At 46.6% G+C, this 20,839-nt stretch overlaps 1 protein-coding gene across 2 annotated transcripts in view; it reads right to left on the reverse strand.

The window, feature by feature from the left end:
- The window catches only part of fat4 (FAT atypical cadherin 4), a gene marked incomplete at its 5' end in the record, with an annotated part of 85,222 nt that overhangs the window by 12,172 nt on the left and 52,211 nt on the right, over positions 1-20,839 (reverse strand). For both annotated transcript variants that reach the window (XM_080840384.1, XM_080840385.1), the window contains 4 exons: positions 87-4,442; positions 4,823-5,073; positions 6,593-6,773; positions 19,729-19,903. In XM_080840384.1, coding sequence (XP_080696510.1) covers positions 87-4,442; positions 4,823-5,073; positions 6,593-6,773; positions 19,729-19,903 — 4,963 coding nt within the window. The remainder of the gene's footprint in view (positions 1-86; positions 4,443-4,822; positions 5,074-6,592; positions 6,774-19,728; positions 19,904-20,839) is intronic.

Here is a 20,839-nt window from a genome sequence, read left to right on the forward strand (position 1 = left end):
TTTGTGTGTGTGTGTGTGCCTGGACTGAACATCTGTGGCTGTGTTGCTCATAAAATCTCTACTACTCCTACACCATTGTACGGTACCTGAAAATCCGGATTTGCAGAGGCAGTTGAAGCCACCGGGGTAGTTCTGGCAGAGCGCACCGTTCTTGCAGGGGTTGGAAAGGCATTCGTTCACATCCCTCTCACAGGCCATGCCAGTGAAGCCTTCTGGACAAGAGCAGGAGAAACCGCCCACCAGGTTATGGCAGGTCCCTCCGTTGTGGCAGGGAGACGGTAGGCATTCATCGATGTCTGTCTCGCACAGAGCCCCAGCATACCCTGGTCTGCAGTTACAGGCGTAAGGCTGGAGAGGCTGGTTGGACACCAAGACGACTGGGACACTCTCCTCTGTCTTCATGTCGGGCCCTACACTGAGACGCCGCTTGCAGCTGCCTCCGTTCTGGCACGGGTTGTGAGTGCAGGGGTCGTGGTCGACTGAGTCAATTTGTATGCCGCTCTGTCGCTGAAGTACATCTCTGATACTCTGGAAGAATGTGGCCACCCCACTGGGATTGACATACTGGCCGTGGCTCCTCTTCACAGCAGCCATAAGGAAGGTCTGATTGTTGAGTTCAAAGGCACCATAGAGCTGGACCCCAGTGCCTAACCCTGCTAACTGCGAGTTTGCGATGCGCACAAAGCTCAGGTAGTGGTTAGTAAGGAAGTTTTTGACCCCGTGGCTGTTCAGTCTTATTAGAATGCTGTTATCTACTGTGGCGTTGCTGAATCCCATGAAGAAGACACGCACATTGCTGTTTACGGCACCGTGAACACCATCGCTGCTGCGCACCGTCAGGTCGAAAGTGCCGTCCGTTGAGCGTGCATTGGAATTGAGGTCACAGGTGCGCGTAGGTATGCTGAACAAACTGGCCGTTGGGGGAATGAGGGAACACTGGAAGGTGTCCTGCACATCTGGATCTTGGGGCTTGACGACACCCAGAGAGCCTCCAGGAAACATGTTCCCAAAATAATGGACATAGATCTCCACAGAACGAGGCTCAGAGGGATTGTCATTCTGGTCATTGACTTGGACATGTACAGTACCTGTCGAGGACATCTGCGGGATGCCGGAGTCCTTTATGACCACAGACAGATAGAAATCGCTGATTTGCTCCCTGTCGATCTCACGGCTGGTGGTAAGCTCTCCCTCAGAGCTGAGGGAGAAGTAGTTGTTGGCAGAGCCTGTGTTGAGCAGGCTGTAAGAAAATGGGCCTTGGTTGGGCGCCAGGTCCGGATCAGTGGCTTCCAGGGTGATGACTCGTGTGCCGGCCCGCTGGTTCTCCATCACCTGCCCACTGACAGTCACCAGCGTGGGCCCGTTGTCGTTGATGTCCTCTAAGGTAACGATCAAAGTCGCACTCCCTGTGGCAGGTGGGGACCCTGTATCCACTGCCAGAAGGGTGAGATTGTACACAGGTGTGGTTTCCCGGTCAAGCTCAGCATTGACAGACACCTGGCCCGTCTGTGGGTTAATACTGAAGGCATTTTTGTCATGATCGGAAGCAACAGAGTATGAGAACCTGCTCCAGCTTGGCACGGAGTCTGAGTCTTCTGCACTGACAAAAGTGACAAGGCCTCCTGGGGCGAGACCCTCGCTCACCTGGACATCGTACAACACCTGGGTGAAGACCGGAGGATCATTCGCATCCAAGATGGTGATATTGACGAACACTTCATCAATGTCTGCTCCTCTGATGCTGCCTGCGTTTTTTGCCAGAACCCTCAGGGAGATCTTTTCCTCCCTTTCACGGTCCAGAGGCCCTGTGACGTAGATCTGTCCGGTCTTTCTATTGATGCCAAGTCCCTTTTTTCTGCTCCTTCCAAAAATCAAGTAATAGACGATGCCATCCTCTCCGAGGTCGCGATCGCTCGCAAACACTTCGCCGACCACTGTGCCTTTAAGTGCAGCCTCAGAGACCTCAAAGTAGTATTGCTTGGAGACAAAACGGGGTACATATTCATTGGCGCCCTTCAGCTGAATGTTAACATTGGCAAAGCTGCATCGTTCTTCATCGGGCATATTGAAAGCTTTGACGGTAAGATGATACACTTGCTTAGCTTCATAGTCTAAAAATCCCTGGGTGGTAATGATGCCAGTATTTGGATCAATTATGAAAAGGTCGCTGTCAGATGACTGGATTACATAAGCTATCAAGGCATTTGGCCCGGAGTCCTTGTCTGTGGCATTCATTTTTACCACAGTGGTGCCACTGGGGACATTCTCTTGTATGATAGGGAAATACTCATCTGGGTTAAAGACAGGTGGGTTGTCATTCATATCCGTCACGTGTACAGTTACTGAGACAAAGCTGGTTTTAGAGATCCATCCGCCATCGGTTGCTGTGACCCTTAGCTCATGCTTCTGCTTGGTTTCATAGTCCAGTGGCTGCACTAAAGACAACACCCCTGTTTTGCTGTTGATGGCAAACAGGCCTTCCTCGTTGCCCGTGGTGATGCTGTACGTGATTAGGCCATTCATCTGCTTGTCCTTGTCCTTATCCCTGGCTGACAATGTTCGAATGGCTGTGCCGACGTTCAGGCTCTCTGGAACTGTGGCTGAGACTTGGCTCTGAGAGAACTCTGGGGTGTGGTGGTTCTCCTCCGTCACTGCCACTCGGATTGAAGTGCGAGCCGAGAGAGGCGGGTTCCCTTTGTCTCTGGCAGTTGCCTCGATGAGGTAAACCTTATTTGTATCCGAGGTCAAGGAAGAGGCTACGCTAACCCATCCTGTCTGCTTATCTAATTTGAATTTACTTGAGCTGTTTCCACCAGATATGTCATACTCAATTTCTGAGTTAAGACCAAAGTCTTTCTTATCAAAGGCAGTGACTTTAATGAGTTTGGTGCCAACCTTGACACTCTTGGTGACTGGGGTGGGGTAAGAGGAGGATTCAAAAACAGGGGGATTGTCATTGCTATCGACTACATTTACTATGACAGTGGTTTCACTCATCATGGGAGGGACCCCTCGGTCTGACGCTGTGACAATGAAACTGTGGCGATTGATGTTGAGATTACCATGTCCAGTGGAGTTTTGATACAAGAGCTGCTGCTTAATAGATATCTCCCCAGAGCTGGAGTTGATCCGGAAATACTCGGACTGAGACCGGATGAAATAGAATATTTTCCCGTTGAAACCCTCATCGGGGTCTGTGGCTGACACCTGTGTTACCACAGAGCCCACCTCCGTCAACTCAGGGTAATCCAAGTAGTAGGAGGGCCGGCTGAAGCGCGGTGCATTATCATTTATATCAGTGACGAATATCGTCACGTCTGTGCTGACTGTCCAGCCTGAGTCGTGGGCAGAGACTTTGGCAATGTAGTGGTCTGTGTCCTCCCTGTTCAGTGGTCTGCTGATGGTTATGTCCCCTGTGCTTGGATTGATGGAAAATGGGAGGCTTGTGTCAGTGATGGAGTACTTGCTGATAGCGTTGGTGCCGGCATCTTCATCGGTGGTCGTCACTCGGGTGACGGTGTACCCTACAGGCACGTTCTCAGGCACCGAGGCACTGAAGATCTTGGAGAACCTGGGGGCGTTGTCATTCACATCAAGAACATTGATCAGGACTTTAACAGCTGTGCTTTTTGGAGGGCTGCCCCGATCGGTAGCTTTGATCCTCAGTGCATACTGAGCCACCTTCTCTCTGTCCAGGGGTCTGGTGGTGCGGATCGCCCCTGTCACCCGGTTGACGTTGAAGCTGTTGTCCTTGTTTCCGTCAATGATGGCATACTCCAGATGCCCATTAGGCCCGCTATCCAGATCCAGCGCAGACACAGTGAGAACGTGCTGTGGGGAGAGGTTCTCAAGTATCTCCGCGTGGAAAGGCTCCCTCTCGAAAACGGGGTGATTGTCGTTGACATCCAGCACATTCACTTCCAGTCTCTCATAAGCTGAGTAGGGTGGGAAGCCCTGGTCTCTCGCTTCAATCCACATCACATAGGTCTGTATGTTCTCGTAGTCCAGCGGCTTTTTGATTGAAAGCTCCCCAGACAGTTGATCAATATGAAAGGCGCTGTCCAGATTGCCACTGGCGATGTAATAGGACAAGGGCCCGCCCCTGGTGGACGCCCCGGAGACAGTGGTGACGACGGTGTAAACAGGCTGGCTCTCAGGGAAAGTGAAGCTCCTCTCTTTCAGCCTGATTACAGGGAAGTCGCCTCCGGTGACGAATCTGACAGTCACGGTGGTGGTGTCAGTCTTGGGGTTCACTCCGCCGTCTTTCACTCTGACAGTAAAGGTGACCTCCGAGCTTCCCGTCAGCTTTTCGTTGGCCGTGATGGCGCCCCTCAGAGGATCGATCTTGAACTTGTCAGTGTTGCGGCCGGTGAGTGAGTAATGGAGCTGGGCATTAGATCCTGCATCTTCATCTGTGACTGTGACAGCAAACACCAAGGAGCCTGTAGGAAGAGAAACCAGACGGTATGTCAATCCAAAGTAACTATAATAAAAAGACTAACATATTTGTTTTAATAAAACCCAGAGCTATGCATCAGTGCAACATGTGACAGTTTTCTGAGAAGGTTTTATGTAGGAGGATTATCTACATGTTTATAATATTTATTTATAATATAAATAGCATTAAGTATTTTTCAGTAACTTATAATATAATATTTAACTTTAGCAATGACAGTACAATTTCAATCTGGCATAATAATGCCTCATTTGCCCTGAACCATGGCTTTGTTAATTACAGTTCAAAGCAGGCTGCTGCTCCCTGTTTTTGTGTATGTGTTTGGCAGTGTATATATTCTAAGAGGTGAGACAGCATGGCAGTCACCTGCTGAGGTGGATGCTGGGATGTGCGTGACATAGGGGTGGTGATGGAAGTGCGGGGGGTTGTCATTGATGTCAGCCACCACCACAGACACGGTGGCCGAGCTGGACAGGGCCTTGGGCTGCCCGCCATCTGATGCCACCACCAGCAGCTGGTAGCTGGCCCTCGCCTCCCGGTCCAGCAGAGAGCTGGTGATGATTTGGCCGGTGGCAGGGTTGATGGAAAACTGACCGCTGCCACCCATCAGACTGTAACTGTGGAAGAGACAAAGAATCAAGAATCTGCGTGTTATACACAGACGACTGCAGACATAAAATACTACCCTCTGAGTACTTGGCTTAACAATTTGACTTGCTCATTCAGTGAATAAAAAATACGTTTTTTTAACTACTCTGAGATCACATAACATCTGTACATGCTTTTAGACATGTCATGTTTGACAAATTCATATTTTATCCTTCTGCATCTATTGATACATTCTCAAAAGTACATGCATAAATCACTTTAACATGGGCTTATCACATCATGTCCCTCAAGCGTTTCACTTCAAACCCAACTCAGAAACCAGACATAAGCCAATGACATGCCTCGACTGAAACACAAACTCATTTGCTGTCCTCTCTAACTCAGCTCTGTCCTTCTCCCTTGTGACATTGTCACAGGAAACCTTAGGAGGGCACTATTTCAAGCAAAATGCAAAGTAGAAATATTTGAACTCTCACAGCCCAAGAAACTACACAGTTGTGCGGCATAAATCACTCAAAGCCAACAGTAGACTTTTTACGGTTTTCAGGGAAAAAAAAAAACTACAATCCCTGAAGATTATTTTAGTTCATCACTCAGACCTTTTTCCTGTTTTTGTCAGGCTTGCCGAGGCGCACTAACTCAGGCCACTGTGTGCCGTGCTTAAGTGTTGGAGACATCCCCAAATTCTTTTTGACCAAAAACGCCAGGGTTTTTCAGTCTCCCAAAGTGTATCGAGTTTCCTTCTTTTTTTCAGAGGTTCCCAGAGTGGCCTTGAGGCAAAGTCTGTCTGACATGTACATGTACACACATGTGCGTGCATTTTTCAACATGGATCCCTGGCGTGGCACTCCTGTGAAAACGAGCGACAAATTAGGGAACAAAGTGCGAATAAAAACGCTCTTCGGGGACAACAACAAGTCGGTTCACGCACCCACCACAAAACAGCGGCCCGAAAAATAGAGACGGGCCCACTTAATGGGCTGTGAGAACTGAAACTAATAACCGATCATGACCAACTCTGTGCTCCATTAAAGACTGTAGCCCCTCAGAACCCCTGTTGGGCACTACTCCTTCTGTCATAGCCAATTAACGTCCTCATTACCAAGCTTTTTGGGAAAGTGGAGCGCTGGACCGTCGCTCCATGTATCCTCAGCGGGGAGACTGGGGTTGATAGAGGAGAGAGGGTCACTTGTACCCCAGTCGGACGTCTGCCTAATATGTGTGCGTCTGCGTGGGATTGAACTGGTGTGAGTGTGTGTCTGTCTGCCTGTGAGCATGTTTATGAGTTAGGGTGTGTGTATGTGTATGTGTATGTGTGTTTGTCTGCCTGTTGGAGTGAATATGTGTCTGTGCGTGTGTGTGTGTGTGTGTGTGTGTGTGTGTGTGTGTGTGTGTGTGTGTGTGTGTGTGTGTGTGTGTGTGTGTCTGTTTATCCGTCTGTCTGTCTATTTATGGGTGTGTGTTTGTGTGTGTGTCAGAGAGAGAGACAGTATGTATGTGTCTTTTGGTGGTGGATGAGGACTATACCTGACCACTCCGTTCAGGCCCACATCATTGTCGGAGCTGTTGACCAGCAGCACGTCGGTGCCCGTGGGAGCGTCCTCAGGGATGGTGGTGTGGAAGGTGGGGGACGTGAAGGACGGAACATTGTCATTGACATCATCCACCAGGACTGTGACGGTGCCTGTGCCGCTCAAAGAAGGAGATCCTGGAGGGCGAGAGATAGAGAGGACGGCAAAGAGGGGTTCAGTCCAATTTCTTACAAGATTCCATTTAACCTTTGGTTTACCACTTATTTAGCTAGTAAAGATATATCTGGTAAGAAAACACAGGCCTCATATTTACGTAAAAGCTGTATTTCTGGAAAGTATTTTGCACGGCATTAAGCGTCCCTCGTGTCCCACCATACTGTATCATTTGAATTAGCATGGCTGGTGTATTTTGTCTAACCACCTAACCACATCAACTCACCTCCGAGGTAATCTCCTGGAAAAGCATATAATCTCTATAATGAGGCACTGATGTGCCTCAGGGGCTAGCTCATTTGAAATATGCTAAGTAATGGTTAAATATAGCCGTTGCGGGGACTTTGGGATTCCGTACCATAGACAATAACCATGAAACACCAGAATCTATTTAAAGTCACACAGCACACAGCGAGTCACTCTGCGGAATTCAAGTGCAGAGAAATGCTATTTTCAGCGAAAAATCAAGCTGAACCCACCAATGAATGACCAAAAAAAAACAAACACAAAAAAAACCCAACCTTGGTCCATTGGGATAATGTTTAAATCAATAGCAGATGAAAATTAGCAGCAGAGCAGAAACACTGAAAGACTCAAACATCTGCTCACTCATGTTGTTCTCCACTGTGATTAAAATGAATTTGCTCCTCACATAAATTCAAACGTTGATAACATCAAATGCTTGAACTTGCATACTGTGGAGCAGAGACCTAATAAGAAAAATGCCCTCCAAAAACTCTGGCAACTGAAAGGCTGTAAAACACATTCTCTCTCTCTCTCTTTCTCGACCACTAAACCACTTTCTCTCTTTCTCTCTCTCTTGTCTCTCTTTTGCTTTTCTGACCCTCACTCTCCCCACACGTGTGACTCTCTGTAAGACTTTGCCACTCCCGTATAAAATACAGTGAGTGAGAAGAGAGCATAGCCCAGAATGACTCACTGAAGATGTGCACAGTGTCCTTCCGTCCCAGGGCCTCTTGACGTTGATGGATTAGCATAATTAATAACATGTGTTTCTAGGCCACCGCGCAGAACCAAAGCTTATCTCCTCATTTGGATAACAAAAGGATTACCATATGGTGAAGAAGCTAACATTTAGCTAATGAGCGGTGGGAAGCGTGTCTTTATTAAGAGGACATGATTAAGAGGGTGAAGCATTTTCCTGAAAGAAAAGGGGAGGAGAGGGCCGCCATCCCCCTCACGCATGCTTACTACCAAGACGACTGATCTAGATCAGAGCATGAAACTACAAAGGGTTAATTTATGGCACTTCCCCCCCCCCCCCCATCCTCACAATAGATCCGCAGCTGATCCAAATCCAAGAATGCAAGCTGTGTGTATTAATCCACTTACACTGACTTCTGAAGGCAAAAAACTAAATCTTGTGAAGGAAAAAAGAAATCACATTCCACCAGTATACACTTGAACACACGTTTGCACTAAAAGTAAACAACTTCAATCCAGAAATACCAAGCCCAGAAACCACAAACCCTAATCTTTACTGCTGGGGAATCGGTGCTGCATGACTCATGCAATGTTCTTGTTTTCATTTCTCCATCGTAGTTGTTCATTTTCAAAAGCCCAGCTTTATTACAAAACACAGAATGCTGTCCACAGTATTAGAACATAAGTCTGACAGCTTTCATAAAAAGGACGTTTGAACAGCAACATATGAACTCATCGATACTCAACCAGGTACCTATTTACATCATGCATCTTTGGGTACTATATTTGATATTTAAGGTTAAGAGATGGGGTTACAGACAACAACTTAAGTGAAGTGTATTATGATCACAATACTGATCAGTGATACTCACTAAAACTAAAAAGCCTTTGACTTTTTTCAGCGGTAACCTGAAAGGTCTCCTGTGGGCCATTTTGGCTGTCTCTGCCTGGTGATTGCTGGTGTCAATAGTACAGTCGTACGTCTGCAGCCTCGGCAGACAATGACCAGAGTAAGACCGAAGACCGCTCACGCGCTGCTGTCTCCAGCTGAACCAGGTGGCTGCGGTGAGTCACCGTCCCATGCCCACAAGAGATTAAAGCAGCGTCTCAGCATCTGATCCTCTTACATTAGCCAAACTGCATCTCTAACGTCAGGTGTTTGCATCAGTTTTAAATGGCCGAGCGTTGATCCACGGTTCCTAGGCAGATTCTGTGTATTGAACCTGCATGATATGCCTGCTGCCAACAAGAGCTTTAAAGCAACACTCCAAATATCCCGTGCCATAAGCAGCCAGCGGTGATGCAAGACTTAACAAAGGGAGCACATGAGGAGTCTGTTTTCTCATGCAATGATACGGTAGGCCCACAGCATACGCTTCCTCTGTTACATGGGGCAAATCTCAACAGTTGTTTTCATTTGAGGGAGACTGAAACAATTTGAAAGATTTGAAGTAACAGCACGCAATATACTGTGCACCGAATGCTACACTATACGAAAAAAAGAATAGAAAAAGAGACATTAAGTCGGACAGGCAGAAAATCCATTTTGGCCAAAGGTCAAATAATTAAACCATTTTTGACGATAACAAAAAACATCTAGTTCTTTCAGAACAAAATGCATTGTCAGTCCCTCCAGCAGTGCAAATATTTTCCTATCTTAAGTTGAGCCCGGTGTTCCAAGCACAGCAACAGCCTTTCAGTTGCATTGTTCTCCCCGTAACACGGAAGTGCGCCGCTATGGGGAAACTGGGCCGGGTTTTTCTTTCCCAAATACTATTGGCTTACGTCCAGACATTTCACTTTTCAGGAGGACGTGAGGTCACAGCCTGTTTACAGGCTCAGAGAAGGACAGACAAGAGACAGGCAGGAGTGTAACCCTTCTGCCCCGACCTGGACCCTTCTCCTCAGCTGACACCAGCCTGAATACCACCTCCTCCCCCACCCCTGTCCCCACCCCACCCTCAATGGCCTCTGTTGCCCCACCTAATCCAATGTCAGTCTGTGGAACACACATGTGCATTAAAACAAAACACATGTATGTGCACATATACACACAGATGCACACACACACACAACTGCACAAGTACTTATGCATGCATTTATATGAACCCTTGAACGCCCATGCATAACCACACACACACACACACACACACACACACACACACACACACACACACACACACACACACAGACATACACACACACACACACACTCACACACACACACACACACATACACACAAAAACACACACACACACACACTCACACACGCACACACACGCACACACACACACACAAACACACACACACACACCCACACACAGGGTTCATGGGGTCTTGAACATGCATTGTACATGCCCCTGTTGACATCCAGAGCCAGGAATGAGGCATGGTCTGCCTCTCTGCCTGCCCTCCTGGCTCCAGCATACGGCTCCACTCTCCAGCGCCGCCCCCTCAGGGGTTAACTGGTATCAGATAACCACAGCAGCTTTTCTCTTTTTCTCCGCACAGGCTGTCAAATCTCACCACTATGAATCTATACATTTCCAGATAACTATGATCCCCTTGTTTATGTAACATTCACCACTGATAGGGCACCGGAAGCAGTTCACTCTGATTGATGAGTGCGAGTACTGCAGTAACATTGTAGTTTGTCAAGGTAAGTTTACCAAAAGCCTCACTCAACGGAGCCAAACTTGCCATGCCAGCCAACATGACGCCGTTTACAAGATCCCGCTCCCAAACCACAACACATTACTGCTGCCACTGTTAATGAAGGGGTAATTGGGCTCTGTTTGTTTGTCAATTTAGAGAGAGAGAGAGAGATTGGAAATAAAGGTGTAATCAGAAAAGCATGCCCCTTTTTTCCCCCTTGCACAAAACGAAATAACAGGGCTACAAAATGGCGGTAATGTAATTTCACGGGCTGGAGACGACCTGCTTGAGTAAGGTCTAGGAGGAAAGGCTCGTGTGAAGAAGTATAAATGCCACTGATTTGGCTGGAAAGGCAGTCACCGGTGCCACCGACCATGATCAATGGGAGAGACGGAAGGTGGGGTACAGCTGTGTAGCGCTTTTGGCGGCTAGGACCCTAACTCCTCAGGCCCACAGTGATACATGATAAATGACATCATTTTGCCATGGAAAGAGGGCTGTTGGAAATGTGCGCTGGGAGAGTAGCTGTACCGGTGGCTGCCATGCATTGTGGTTAAGGAGTATTGTTTCCATAGGCCGGCCAGGCTCCCAGAATGACGTTTGTTTCTGCTGTCGCAGCACTTCTGTGTATTTTATACTATTTACGAGTTAGTATGAAACGGCAGGAAACTTTTTTTTCTTTTCTCTCTCTCTGTCTCTCTCTTCCTCTCTTGCTCAACTTCTGTGATACCTTGCAGAATATTTTTTTTAGCTCTTGGGGAGAAGAGCTCTTATGAATCAGCCCCTCAGAACCCCATTATAAGCTGGTGAAAATTTGATGAAGATGTTGTCAATGCAGAGGCCGGTGTCCAAGTTTGTGACGAGTTTGACAAAGCACGCACCATAGATCTCCGCTTAAAATGTATGTGCGAGCCTCGAGCAGATGCCTTAAAACCCTCACGTTTGGAAAGGATTGATCATCTGCGAGCTCCAGCTCCAGGGTGTCGTCCCGTTGGAATAAGAAGTCGGTTGTATTCATTTGCATAATCTCATTTGAGGGTCAGTTCAGGGCTGTAGTGGAAAACAAGCTCCTCTGACCTGGTGTGCCTCGTGGCTCGGTGTCCCACACATTTACTTTAACGCTGAGGTCCAGCCACTCCAAAGCCAAGTCACTCCACACCGTGAGATCTTAAGTGTGTGTATATTACACAGGACTGATTTATTCAATGTTTTTTAAACAAATGTCAACTCTTTTTTGAGAACTCGTGGCCTCTCGTCGATCAAAAAATCAAAACATCTCACGTCTGAAAGATGGAGGAGGGAAACTACTCTTTCAATCTACCGAGCAAGCATTTTATATTGCGATACCTTGCTTCCAAGATTTACCCCCTCAGGGTTATGCTGCAGTCAGCAACGGCATTGATGCACATTAAACCTGGAGCCATGTCTTTACAAGAACTCCCCCATTTTAGTTTCCAATTGGGAGAACTCTCAGACCGACCGATCATAAGATATCGGGATAAAAATACACCAACCATCATCTCTGAGTGAGATGAAAAGACAACCTGGGAGACAGTGCGTCATGATCGCCCATTTCACACACCGTAACCTTAGACGGAACGAAAACACTCTCCGAGTAGAACCGAGCGGGAGAGATTCCTCACAATTATAATTCAATCAGAAAAGCGATTCTATTTTAAGCTAAATGCACTCCCTGTGGTTTCGAGCTGAAGTGACTAAGGCGCCTGAAACCAAAACAAGTCAATTTATTTGATATTCTGTAATCATGTATAGGGTCCTTTGACTGCTGGGTTAATGCATGTAATTTAGACCCTTGCATGCTATGATTACACACTCAATGTGATAACCTCACTCGTGTTTGGATTATTAAGAGATGCATGCTGTGCGTCCGTCTCTATGAGTGCCACAGATAAGGAGAGAGAGAGAGAGAGGGGATAGGGAGATAGAGAGATAGCGATGGACAGAGGACAAGAGGGACATACTAAAATAGAGGGAGTAAGAGATGGAGAGGGAAAGAGAGAGAGAGGCACCCACACACAGGGCGACCCCTCAGCAGTGTCCCCTCTCCTGGGGAACTAGGTCGAAACCCCACCCCTCCCCCATCTGTCTCCCCCCACGGTCCTTAACGCTCACAGACAGTTTCCTTGTAAGCTGCCCCTAAGTCCTTCCCATAAAACATTGTCTAGCGTAAACATATGGTGCAGTCTAAGTATCTTATAAGTGTACATTACCAGTGGCAAATCACATTAGTGCTACTGAAGGTGCCAGTGGCATACTCTGCAAGCCAGAGGGGGTACAAATATACATGTAATTACAGCGCAAAATATCTGCCCAACCCAAATAAAGCCATTGTAATTACATAAGCCACTGCAAAATCCCAACACCACAGTAAGTGTGGAGAAAGAGCATACTCATTGCCATGGGACGGGGTGGGGGCAGGGCTGGTGAGGTTGGCCTTTCCAAAGCCCTGATTGCTCCCAGGTTGTGATGTCTTAACCAAAGTCAGAACAGATAATCTCATTCTTCGACACAACTGAGAGAAGAACTTGTCAACAGTCTATTTCTTTGCCGTACAACAAAAACAACAACAGCGTGTTCAAACAGTGGGGTTCATTAAAGTTGTTAGCATGGACAGGTTGACTTGGGAAGATGGATGAAGGTGGAAATTTATAAGACAGCCATCTGTGGCCCCCGAAGCTTAGGGCTAAACGGTTAATTACGGTTTATGGACTGCGGCTAGATTGTGCTCTTTTGGGGCGGCATCATGACTCAAGGAGTGCTGGCCGCATTCTCGCCGAAATTGACATTTTTCTCCCTCTAAGAACCTGTTGCTCTGCGACAAAGCCCCTTTTAATGCCTCAGTCAAACAGTAGTGAATGGAGATGGGGTCTAGTAGTGTTAGCTGTCCCAGAACTCCCAACTGCCAAACACAACAAAGTGGTGGAGAGTTTTTCTCACAGTTAATGAGGGTTCGAGCAGAATGGGATATTCCACCTACAGAAAAGGGACAGTCACATCCACCCCCACCCCCCCGAATGTATCACACACACACACACACACACACACACACACACACACACACACACCACCCCTACTCTGGAGTCCGGAGGCCAGGTTCAGTTAAAATGATCACACTATGGAATGAATCACATTCCTGCATTTCCATGTTTGCTGTTTCCTCAAAGAGGACTATTTATTCCACGCTACATCCACCTAGAGGAGTTAGTGAATATCCCAATATGGCTAAATCCATTGGCTTTGTCCTACCAGGCCTGTTCCTTTCTATATCTTAGAGATTTAGAGGTTAGAATGAATAGCATGCCCCTTGGGATTAAACATTCCCACATGGCATAGTGGTTGTGTGGTAGTTTCTGTTTTAGGAAGCCTGGCTTAGAGCAATAAGCGGACACACAACTTTGAGGAATCTGGACTTCAAACTCATATTTATTGTCCTTGAACTGCTGAATGCTCTAGTTTTTGGCAAAGACCAGTCACACACAACCTGTTTTTTCTTCAATCAGTATTTCCATGATATCATGATGTTCACAGGACATTAACACATTTCAACACACACTGAACAAAAAGACCAAAGCCTTCATCTTACATTGCATGACGTAGACAAATAAACGGGTGATGATTATCGGCCGTAAAAGAGACTCGGTTTTACTTGGAGAGTGTTTTTGTTCCGTCTAAGGTTACGGTGTGTGAAATGGGCGATCATGGCGCACTGTCTGCCAGGTTGTCTTTTAATCTCACTCGGTTGGTGGCGTTTTATGCCAGCCTGCAAGAACACCTGGAGTGCAGCTGAGTGCAGAAGACAGCCACACCCCTCTGGACCTGTTCATGCTGTTCTCAGAGGGGAAGACAGCGTGTGATAACCCCAACACACAGCTCTCTGCCGAAAGAGCTGCAACGGGATACAAGTACCGGTGGACTCCCGTGGGGATCAGGGAGTTCTACAAGTACACTGGACACGGGAGGTCTCTGTCTTCTCCATGATCCACACAGCCCACACCGGGGAAACAATGGAGTGGAGGGTGCAACATCGCACAGCCCCCCCCGCAAAAAAACAAAAAAACGTAGTCTAAATCCGATCAATTAAACAACATCAACACAACTGAACTGAAAGCATGCAGCCGCAGCGGACTGTCTTGATTCCCCATTGCCCTACCTTAAAACTGTATGCGTTGTGTCTTGGCCGCAGCAAATCTGGTAGTAGCAGTAGGGTTGCCGCTGTCTGTTGATCCATCCTGTGTTGCGGAGCTAGTGGATGCGCTAACATCTGTCTCAGGGCCCGTATCCTCTGCCGTTTGTCTACTAGGCCTACTACTCAGCCAAGATGTATTAATTCTCTTCGCATTTTCAGCCTCCTTTTTTGTACCTTCGCTCCTCCGTTTACTTTACTTTCTCTTTAGCGAACCGGATTTGTGTCCCGACATTTTAGCCTACTAAGTCTAACTAACCAGCCTGTGTCGCGATTTTCCTACGGGGGGAGGGGGGCGTGATACATGTGTTTTGATACATTTTTAAAAAATAAATCGTTAACAGCCAATAGGGAGATTGCGTTGCACAGGCCACAGGGTCAACTTGTGCTGTTAGAGACACACTCGGTATATCAGAAAGGATCAAAGAGAACGGGCCCCCCTCCACACGGGCCCGGGTGCAATTGCTCCCGTTGCTACCCCTTCAGAACCGGGCCTGGTGCCCGGCTAACAAAGACTTCTCCATGCCCCTCACTCATTTGGGGTACAACAAGTGCATTGGGGTGGGGGTTGGTGGGTTAACCTCTCTAACCAGCTGTTCCAGTACTCCACAACACATTTCCATGGACCTTGCTGCCACAAACACATGCATCCTCCACAAAGAGATGGCCTCCCTACAACAGCAAAGGCTAATGTCACACAAAGACTTCACAGAGATGCTCAGTGCGGTGTGTGGTGTGTGGTGAGACAAGGAAGATTCCTCACAAACAAGCCCATACTGATCATGTGCCTATGCCAGTTGCCCAAGCCAATCAAGAAATCAGTAAGGTGGCTTTACCTGGGTTGACCTTTGAGAAACTCCTTTTGCACATTCACTGCCCCTCCCAATGCCAGCGTTTGATCTCAAAACAATAGGGACGTACATTTTTGAGATGGCCATTTAATTGTCCATATCAAAAGAGCAGATGAAAGTGTTTGTACTTGGTACATACCAAAGTTGAACTGAATCACCTGAACTGACCAAAACACAAAAGGTACGTTTTTTTCACATATTTCAGCACCGTAAATACATACTACTTACATATCATTGTAGCTGTGCTGAATATAAAAAAAGTTTTGAACTTGAAAATCTGCTCACATTTGTTCGAACTGACAACAATGTCAGACTCCAGTATTTAAGGCTTAGATGTTGACCAGAAAAATGCAGGCTGAACAGCCTTCATAAACTTGGCCCCATATGTCTGCATGCCTGTTAGCTAGTTCGCATGAAAATAAAACCTCGTCCAATCAGCTTTCAGCAAATACTCATTCCATGTTTTTTTATTTGTATTCTTATTTTTTTATGGGTGAGATACGCTCTCTGAGGCGCTCAGTCTTCTTGACTCATAATAAGGCTGTCAGTGAGTTGCCCTGGGACTGAGCATGAGCTAGACTCTGTGCGTCTGATAGGCCAACCCAAACCACCTCTTAAAAACTCCAATAGGCACTAAAGCTCCGGACATAAACACAGAGTTCCAGCAATTGTCAAGCTTACCACTGAACACAGAGTAGAATAAGATGGAGGTGGGATAAAAAGCGCTTGCTCAACAACACTGTCAGTGAGATTTTTTCATATATTGGGCTGATACTGAAAGTTACAGGTCTGTTAAAGTTCATTTGAGGAGCCTGATATTTTATTTGGCTGCATTTCATGTTGCTGCCGGATTCGCTATCTCTAACATTCACAAATGCACCCATTAAAAGATTTGTCATGGCAAAATTTGGACAGTCATTTGGCAAGCTTCTAGCCACAATTTTTACAGCACTTTATCGATGCATTTTCAAGAGCTTGGCGAGGTTAATTTTCCATTCAAATTATTTTAATGATGCAACCATTTTACAAGAACACAAATAGGATGGAAAAGTAACTCCACGGGATATGCAGACACACAGAAAAAAGAATTGGTGAGCAGGATAAGCAGATCGTCTCTCGATCGTCTTTCAACTGACAAAAGACATTCACGCTGGAAACATTTAAGAAACCTGAGCGTTTACAGGCCAGATTTATAAGTGCCATTGTACCGCATAAAAGATCCAGACTTTAAATGGATAGGTCATTACAATTCTTTATCTGCTAAGCAGTCATTTAAAGCTGAAAAGGAGGAGAATAAACAGCGTGGCCCCATGGGTCTACATGGTGAAAGGATGCCTTTCTGGGCGATGCGAGACCTCCACTATAGACACAGAAAAAGGGATTTGCTTCCCCGCTTTTAATAAATGTGGCTAAACAGACGGAGCATGTGAATGTCTGCCTGCTTGCCTTGCATCTTGCCAACCCTGCTGTTCCCATACCTTTTAACTCATACTCACTCGCTCAAAGTGGTGGACAAACTTTCATCTGACCAGCGATTACTCCCATATTTGTTCTCTATAAAATCTTGATAAGTAAAAAAGAGAGGGAGAGAGAAGAAGAAAAAAACACCGCAGAGGTATGCTATTGCAGTCACTCTTGAGGATGCTTGCAACATAGAGACTGTTTTGTCTTCTGTACAGAGGCAAAAAGTTCACCCAGTTATGTTTGGGTTATTTTGTGTATGACAGAGCATAGGGATTAGGAAGGGAAATAAACCACAGAGTGCAGATGTAGGAGTATTAAGATCCGTCTGGACACAATGCCTTGGAAATGACAGGGCAATAGGATCTTTGTGTGATGCAAAGCGTTTTCGCTAGAATACAGATTCAATGACAGGAAGACATGCCCTGGAGAATTCACGCTGTATATGCAAGACATGCTGCCAACACAACAGGCTATTGATTGCCAAACAACCCAAAGCCTCCATTTGTGGGAAACTCTCTGAACATTCCTATGGCCTGCACCGTGAACAGGATCCTTTTATTCTGTGTGCACTTCATGCTTGTGCAGCCGACAGGAGGCAAAGGGGCTAGCGTGTGGCTCAGCGTCGGCTTGATTTGCCTGCAGCTGGTCCCAGATGTTCCCTTCCATTAGCTTCTCTGGAGACCACACTCTCCTGTTATCTCTTCCTTTCTTGGGCCCGAGATTTCCCTCAGAAACCTTCCACTGCAGAAAGGCCTGATCTTCAAGTCTGACTCCCCCGCTCGCCCCGCCCACACAACACACCCACTCCACCCACCCACCCCGGCTCCCTCCAATAAGCCTCCTTGTTAAACACCTTTACTGGGCTTGTATCTGCACCACATTTTCAGGGCCCGGGCGCAGCTTTCCAAATAATGACGGGTGCGTGCCAAAGCCAAGTCGGATGCAGCCCTCTGAGAGCCGGCGCGGAGAGCAGCGCTTCTTTGTTTCCATCCGTTTCATGACAGATTTCACTCAGCAGAGCGGGCATACTGCCGCTGCCGCTGCTCCTCTGCTCCACTTCGCATTCACGCTAATGACTTTAGCTTCTACAGCCATCAAGTAAGGGGCCTTGCGGCAGAGAGAAAGATCCTCCTGCGGGACACAGCTCAGGAAAAAAAACAAGATGGTGGATCTGGATTCTGTCCGGCTACCCATGCGGAAAGATAGGCTAATTGTTGTGGACATGCAATTAAACATGTTTAGTCCACCAGTTCTGATGAGGCTTTAGTTTTGCGCGAGAGCAAGCTAGCGAGGCAAGTGATGTTGAACATGGCGCTGGAGAGATGCACCCTTTGTTGACTCTAATGAAGATGTCTACCTCAGTTGACAGCACAGCAGAGCGAGTGTTAAACACTTAGCGGCTCATTTCTGACAGATTTGGCCCGGTAATGGGGAGAGAACCCATATGCATTTAATGTAATTGAAAATGGGCCCTGAGGAAAATGGGCCCCAGTGTTTTCGCCGTCTACCTTGCAGATTTTTGTGCCAGATAGCAAATGGGATAACCATTCCCCCGATGTCTCGCCCTCAAGAATGTGAGCAAATACTGAAGGATCATTTTAACCGTGCGCAGATTACGGGGTTTCTCAATATTATAATATTCCACACAATAGTCTCTTTCTGCAACTGCTAAAAGCCCTAAATGCACTATCCTGCTGTTGTGAAAGGTATGGCTTTCTGTACTATTCTTTGAGGTTGGTGGAAAAAATGTACATAGAACATATTCGCTGTTATTTTTTTATATCTTTGTCTGTCTATCTATGAATGGATATTTCCATCCATAAATCAGTTTACTTACATATCTACACACCAATTCGTTTATCTATATATTTCAGTCTGGAAGTTAAAAAAAACATTTGCCTCGAAGGTGTTTAATAACTGTTCAAGCTTCAAAACTAAAAAGGTGCTGGGTCTGCCACTGAAACTTAAATAAATACATAAAGCCGCAATGTATAAACTTAAACAGCCCACAAGTTTACACAAATCAGACTGCTGCAGTCATCTCTGAGCAGCAATGACCCTATACTGCTGGAGTTCTCACCCATGTCCAGCGCCAGTCAAAAATACCCCTCATTACAGCAGGTCACATGGCTGAATTGGAATGAGAGAGAACCACCCTATGGCCATGGCTGCCTAACCAGTCACCAAAAGAAACATATACTTAGCTGGAATAGCATGTGATTTCGCCTGAATGGGGATATGCCTGCGTTTGCTCACAAGTGCACATTTACTGACCTCTGTGGAATAACACCCCAACCTTTAGTCTGCTTATAACAAGCCCTGCCACTGTTTCCATACAAACAAATCTAAGTCACAGATTTTTGAAGTTTTAACACATTCGATTCTGACTTTTCAACAGCTTCCATGTGTGGGTCTTCAAGAGCGGGTATATCTAGCTTTATATATTCTCAAAAAATAAAATAAAAAACTTAAAAGTATTTTTTTCAGGACAGGGGCTGCAGCTTTATGCTTCCCCTTTTCCTTCAGTTGATGATATACAGGCAAGTTTTGACATGATCCGATGCAGGTGCATCCTATCCTGTGAGCTCCACAGGAAGAACGCTACTGTGAGTAGCCTGCGTATTAAAAACACTGTAAAAAGGCCCCTTCATGACAGCTCTGAGAAATACCAACACAGAACCATAAATCACCCTTGCGCAGGAAATGCCCAGGGCATATATACATGTGATAAATGACTGTTAGATCCCTAAGAGATTTTATGGATCATGCAATGTCCTTGTTGCATAGTGGGATCTTACCTGAGTCGATGGCTGTGACTATCAAGGTGTATTTCTCCTGAACCTCTCTGTCCAGTGTCTGAATGAGGCTGAGCTGACCGCTGGAGGAGAGGCTGAAGGCCCCCTCTTCGTTCCCACCGTTGAGGGTGTAACTCAGCTGACCGTTTGAACCCTGGTCATCATCTCTGGCCACAACCTTTACACAGAAGATCAGTAGAACAGAGGCAGATGTTTAGGAGTCTGACAGATGCCAGAGGGTATATGGGTACTTAAACACAATGTTGACAAATCTAATGCAATCTGTGTGTGGTAGACTTTAATTTCATGGAGGCAATTGCACATTCAGGTGCTTGGCAGCGGTTCAGCACCATTACTGAGTGATTAGTTTAACTGGCTATAATTTTCTTAGTTGACCAAATCTCATTCCCTTCGTGATTGAGGGGGTCACATTTCAGACATGTGCACATAGGCAGGCCTCAGCAGTAAAACTACACAAAGACGTCTACATCGAGGATGTTGGTTTGCCCAACAAAACTTCATACACCACCAAAAAAACGATCGCCCAAAAAGACACAGCGAAGCACTTCAGCAAGAGTAGATGCCACAAAGGTGGCATTCAGCGGAGTGGCGTTGCTCCAGCTTCCACACAGAATGAATGCAAGGGCATACATCTGGGCACCACAGCAGGGCTCATTAGTGACTGCCCGCGCCCACTGAGCCTAGGCCTTTTCCGGTAGTCCTGCCGCACAGAGGGCATGGCTGCCCCGGGGCGGGCATGCTGGCGCAGCACGATGTTTGTGTGGGGATGAACCCGCCGCCGCTGGGCGACGTCCCAGCACAGCTGTGGCTTCTGCTGCCTTCATTTCCTCAAAGGTGCGGGCTACAACCACTCAGAAACTGTGTTGCCTTTGTCACTGGAGAGTGGCGCCTCATTAAGGCAATTTAGTAATTTTGGATTATACAGTTTCAACAATATCCTTTTTAGCAATCGTTGCTGTTTTACAGGTTTTTTTTATCTGGCTACCTTAAGGAGTTCCACTTACCTACGACCTGAGACTATTTTTTACTTTCATTTGTCAGTTGTTCAGATTTCAGCTAATTTCCAGTTTCTGTTTAAATTCTAAATAAGGTT

This window comes from Sprattus sprattus (genome assembly GCF_963457725.1).
Source record: "Sprattus sprattus genome assembly, chromosome: 6".
NCBI classification, from domain to species: Eukaryota; Metazoa; Chordata; class Actinopteri; order Clupeiformes; family Clupeidae; genus Sprattus; species Sprattus sprattus.